We start from the raw sequence: 6,106 nt of genomic DNA, 5'->3' as shown, positions 1-6,106 counted from the left end.
AGGCAGCAACTAACAAATCAATCTTCCTTTCACTTAGCTAAAAAGCAGCTCTATTCTTGGAATTGGCACTATGTTTTATTTATTCTGAAACTTCTTTCACAAATTTGCTCTTCTGTATATATTCCTCTTCATACCCTTGACTGCTCCCTGAAGATAAGGGTCCATGACTTCAGTAAATTTGGTAATGTTCCATTTGATGAGCGTTTAATAAGTGTTAATGTTCTCCCACACCCTTCACTCCCATCCTCTGCTCTATCCCAACTCTCTACTCATTGCCCTTCATTTCCTGCACTTCTGATTTTATTGTGCTTCCTTGAATGGATCTATGATCTCTACAATTTTGCTTCTCTTCCCTTCTGCCAAAAACCCCTTAAAGCCCTCCTTTTCCAGCATACATGCCTACCACCCCATCCTCTACATACTGTTGGTGGAGTCCAAGTGTCCCTGCTGATGCCTTTGGAATGCAACACCTATCAACCAATCATATCTGTTGAGCACTTACTCTGTGCAGAGCACTATACTAAATGTTACCTTGCTGGAAACAGCGTGGCTCAGTGGAAAGAGCACGGGCTTTGGAGTCAGAGGTCATGGGTTCAAACTCCAGCTCCGCCAATTGTCAGCTGTGTGACTTTGGGCAAGTCACTTCACTTCTCTGTGCCTCAGGTACCTCATCTGTAAAATGGGGATTAAGACTATGAGGCCCCTGTGGGGCAACCTCATCACCTTGTAACCTCTCCAGCACTTAGAACAGTGCTTTGCACATAGTAAGTACTTAATAAATGTCATCATTATTATTATTATTTAACTGCTGCCTTGCTGGTTCAATCTCTCATCCTAACCTGAAAGGATTACTGCATCAACCTCCTTTCCGATCTCTCATCCTTCTGTCTCTCCCTGCGTCTATACTTCACTCAGCTACCTGGATTATCTTTGTACAGAAATGCTCTGGGCATGTCACTCCCCTCCTCAAAAGTCTCCAGTGGTTGCCTGTCAACCTTCGAATCAAGCAAAAACTCCCCACTTTCAGCTTCAAAGCTTTCCATCACCTCACCCCCTCCTACCTCAAATCCCTTCTCTCCTTCTACAGCCCAGCCCACACACTCCACTTCTCTGTCACTAACCTCCTCACTGTGCCTCGTTCTCTCCTGCCCTGCTGTCGACCCCTGGCCCAAGTTCTTCATCTGGCCTGGAATGCCCTCCATCCACACATCGCCAAACTAACTCTCTTCCTCCCTTTTAAGCCCTACTGAGAGCTCACCTCCTCCAGGAGGCCTTCCCAGACTGACCCCCCCCTTTTTTCCTCTCCTCCTCCTCCTCCCCTCCCCATTACCTCTCCTCTTTCCCTTTGCCCTACCCCCTTCCCCTCCCCACTGCACTTGTATATATTTGTACAAATTTATTACTCTATTTTTTGTGCATAGTACTATATTTTATTAATGATGTGTATATAGCTATAACTCTATTTATTCTGATGGTATTGACACATGTCTACTTGTTTTGTTTTGTTGTCTGTCTCCCCCTTCTAGACTGTGAGCCCATTGTTGGGTAGGGACCATCTCTATATGTTACCAATTCGTACTTCCCAAGTGCTTAGTACAGTGCTCTGCACATAGTAAGTGCTTAATAAATACAATTGAATAATGAATGAAGGAAATGCTTGAGAGAGTACAATATTGTTACTAGACACAATCCCTGCTCGCAAGGAGCTTTTTATCTGGAGGGAATGGCAGACACAAAAGTACATTTCACGTAGGGAGAAACACCTCAAGATTTGTTCAGCACAGTTTCCACTGAAGATGTAGACATTGTCCATTTCTGGTGCTTCCTGATAGTCCTAAATAACAGAATTGTGCTCAGCCAACCACTCATTCATTCATTCATTCATTCATTCAACTGTATTTATTGAGTACTTCCTGCGTGAAAAGTACTAACCATGAAATCCCCTGACTAAAGGAGAGAACAACTCTGAAGACGTATGCGGTTCAGTTTATACTCTGCAATTTGGAGGGTGCCTCCTTCATCTCCAAGCTCTTAGCTCTAGTGGTCCTCCTCCAGGTGGGTTATTAGCCTGCTCCCCAGGTATGCTGTATGATCATTTGGAGTGCCTTTTCATTCTCAAACCAAACCCTAATGAGTTTTTTTAACTGGCTTCTTGATTGGCTGTTGGTTGCTTAGACGAATGACCTCTTAGACCTCTCTGTTGGTTTCAGCCAGCGTGAATAGTTCTTACAGCAACCTTAAGATTCATGTGGTAGTTGGGAGGGAAAATGAAATATTCCAATTCACACATCTCCTGACTGCTGAAACACTGACAATTGCTGGGATTATCTGGGCTCCTTGGACCCAGAGCTGGATTGTGTTGCTCATATGCTCCTCTTGGAGAGACTGGTCAACAGCCAGCATGAAGGATTTTCTCCAATATGCTAGTTGCTTTTTGGCATTTTTCTCAGCTGGGTTTTTAGTAGTGGCCACCTGGACTGACTGTTGGATGGTGAATGCTGACGACTCACTGGAGGTAAGAAAGGGGCTACATCTTTCCATCCTGCCAACTCCGAATAAAGGAGGGCTTTATAAATTCCCTCTTTCTCTTACTGTTAGCTTCGTGTTTCAATGCCAGTCTGAGAATAGTGGGATAACCTATGTTGCGAGGACCCTGAAAGCAACAAATTGTCCCCCGGGACATGCTCAAAATCAGAGTGAAAGTTCTTAGATTTTCTAACACAGACCAGGAGGCTGATCCCAGATCGGGGTTAAGCAATGCCTTCCTTTAAGGGACAGCTGCTCTGGGCCACCAGTCTTGTCACTGTATTCGTGGGGGTCACATTAGAGTTTGCTAAACTTTTTCTTTTTTACTAACCCTGGCTCTGTTTTTGCCTGCTGTGCGATCTATTTCCTCATCTGTAAACTGGGGATTAAGTGCCTATTTCCCCTCCCATTTAAACTGTGAGCCCCATGTAGGGCAAAGACTCTGTCTGATTTTGATTGTATTATATCTACCCCAGTGTTTAGCACTGAGTTTGGCACATATAATTGCTTAATCAATCAATCAATCGATGGTATTTATTGAGCACTGTGTGCAGAGTACTGTACTAAGTGCTTAGGAGAATACAACATATTTAGCAGACACATTCCCTGCCCATAATGAGCTTAGTAAATATGACTGTCATTATTATTTTATTGGTAGGAGCATTATCAAATGGAAAGTATACTACAAAGTTGTACTGGATCTTGAAAACTCCCAAGTTGCTTCAGGAACAGTGAAAAGTGTGCTTTTTAAAAGTAGTGTGGCTTAGTGGAAAGGGCACAGGCTTGGGAGTCAGAGGATGTGGGTTATAATTCTGGTTCTGTCACTTGTCTTCTGTGTGACCTTGGGCAAGCCACTTAACTTCTCTGTGCCTTAGTTACCTCATCTGTAAAATGGGGATTAAAACTGTGAGTCCCACATGAGACAACCTGATTACCTTGAATCTATCACAGTACTTAGAACAGTGCTTGACATATAGAAAGTGCTTAACAAATACCATAATAATAATTATTATTATTAGAATAGGAACTGTCTCTAACAGTGTAGGCTGCACTAAACAGAACCTTGTGCCTACCAAGCACTGTAGGAAAACTTCCATGGGGACAGCAAGTGACAACTCAGGCAGAGTTTGTTTATCCTCTATATTCTTTGCAACCAACTCTCAAAGAAAAAAAAAGTGAAAAGAATTGCAGGTTTATGCATTTTTCCCCATCTTGGATCATTGAACAACTCAGTTCAATGCTGCATATTTTTTCTCATCTTTTAATTACATTTCATAATCATTTTCTGTTTTTTTTTTAATTTTATCCCTTTCTGTTTCATTTTTAGTTTTCTATCTTATAGAAATACCATGCATGGAGAGAACTTGGCCCATGTACTGGAGAATGATTAGATGATACCTCTTTCTATAAGAGCTTAGCCTTCAGAGTGAAAACCCAGTAATAATTTCACCAAGTACTATAAGTAGTATTGAGATGCGTTTGAATCAGGGTTTAATCAGTTAGTTTCCAGGGCCAAAGAAGAAGAAAATGCCTATATATACATATATATGCATATATTTGAATTCCCTTTAACTTGGAGCATCAAGCACGAGCCTTGGTTGAAAATAATCTGCTGGACTATGTATCAGTTATATAAAAACTTTCAATTTCATAGCTAAACTTTTTGATTAAAATTTATTTGCTCCTCGTGGATAGGGAACAAGTCCACCAACCGCTTAGACCGTACTCTCCCAAATGCATAGGACAGTGCTTTATACACAGTAAACGCTCTGTAAATATGATTGATCAACTGATTGTGTCTAAGCTTAGCTGAAGACAAACTTGCTTAAAACAATTCCATTAGTACATTAACAAGATAATGTAGTAAAAGCAAGTTAAATCTTACTGATGGAAAGTTTAAAATGTAAATGCAGGAGGGTAAATAGTGCGCAAAGCGTACAAGTCCACACAAATGCGTGACCCCACAGAAGAACACAGGGGGAAAATGAAGGAAATAGGACATTCTTTATTACTCACCTTGGGCAAATAGACAAGTAGCTAGTTCCAAAGTTTCAGTATGGGAAAAGAGCTCTACACCTTCAAGCTAATGAGACTTGCAGGTGCAGGTTACAACAAGAAAGTGGCATACTTGGCAAAGGTAACAAGAATCTTAGGCTTTATTCCAAGCTCCTCCAGTAAATCACTGAGGGAGTCCTGTAACTCTCACTTATTCTCCTTCCCCACAATAGGACAAATAAGACTAGCCACTTTACATGAGCATTAGGCCAAGGTTAATGCAACAAATGTCTATAAAAGCTCTCTGTGCTGTTTAGAAGAAGGATGCTGTATAAACATGGCTTAAATCAGGGAGCATAGCCTGACAAGATGCTGACACTGGCACTTTTTGTCCCATAACTGCATTAGAGTAGTTCTAACAGGCTAGGTCTGGCCCTGCTGTCAGAAAACCCCATTGACATATCTGAACCCCTAAGCAGTTTGGGGACTCCTGGGACCAACAGGGACTTTTGAAGTTGACTGAAACGGCCTTTGGGATTTTGTCTAGGTCCTAAATGACCCTGGGATGTAAGCAACTTCCTGTTTGGGGACTATCCACGGGACTGGGGCAAGTCTTACTCCCTCTGAGTTACCCCAACGGGTGTTTAAAGAGCTGGCCAGATCTGAAATCTGGCCTGCTCTGTGTTGCTCCTTGAAATGGGATTCGATCAATCAATCAGTCAAATGATTAATGGTATTTATTAACCACTTAGTGTGTGCAAAGCACTGTACTAAACATTAGAGAGAGTAGAATATAACAGTAGAATATAACAGAGTTGGTAGACACATCTCCCACCCCCAAGGAGCTTATAGTAAATAGAGGGAGATGGTCATTAATATAAATAAGTAAATTAGGATATGTACATAAGTGTTGTGGGGGTGAGGGGAGGGTGAATAAAGGGTGCAAATCCAAATGTAAGGGGGATGCAGAAGGGAGAGGGAGTAGAGAAAATGAGGGCTTAGTCTGGGAGGCCTCTTGGAGGCGATGTGATTCTAATAAGCTTTGAAAGTGGGAAGAGTGATGGTCTGTCAGATATGAAGGGAGAAGGAGTTTCAGACCAGAGGTAGGACGTGGGCGCGGAGTCAGCAGCAAGATAGATGAGATCGAGGTAGAGTGCGTAGAGGAGTGAAGTGTGCAGCCTAAGTTACATCAGGGAATCAGCAAGGATGAGGTGATTGAATGCTTTAAAGTCAATGATAAGGACTTTCTGTTTGATATGGAGGTGGATGGTCAACCCCTGGAGGTTCTTGAGTAGAACGGAAACATGGACTGAATGTTCTTTTTTAGAAAAATGATCTGGGCCACAGAGTGAAGTATGGACTGGAGTGGGGAGAAACATGAGGCAGGGAGGTTAGTAAGAAGACTAATGCAGTAATCAAAAAGGATAGGACAAGTGCTATTATTAATAATTATGTTTCATTTAACCACCGTTATTCATTATTATTTAATCAATCAATTATCAATCAATTGGTTGTATTTATGGAGAGCTTATGGTATGCAGCACTCCATTCCAAGTGCTTGGGAGAGTACAATATAATAGTAGAT

At 41.9% G+C, this 6,106-nt stretch overlaps 1 protein-coding gene across 1 annotated transcript in view; it reads left to right on the top strand.

Moving 5' to 3' along the window:
* The first annotated feature begins 2,401 nt into the window (after window positions 1-2,401).
* The window catches only part of CLDN16 (claudin 16), a 35,315-nt gene continuing 31,610 nt past the window's right edge, over window positions 2,402-6,106 (top strand). The window contains exon 1 of the mRNA XM_038749637.1: window positions 2,402-2,515. Coding sequence (XP_038605565.1) covers window positions 2,402-2,515 — 114 coding nt within the window. The remainder of the gene's footprint in view (window positions 2,516-6,106) is intronic.

The sequence above is a fragment of the Tachyglossus aculeatus genome, chromosome 7 (assembly GCF_015852505.1).
Source record: "Tachyglossus aculeatus isolate mTacAcu1 chromosome 7, mTacAcu1.pri, whole genome shotgun sequence".
NCBI lineage: Eukaryota > Metazoa > Chordata > Mammalia > Monotremata > Tachyglossidae > Tachyglossus > Tachyglossus aculeatus.
Note: the sequence above shows the minus strand (reverse complement) of the source record. Positions and strands in the feature narration are given on the sequence as shown.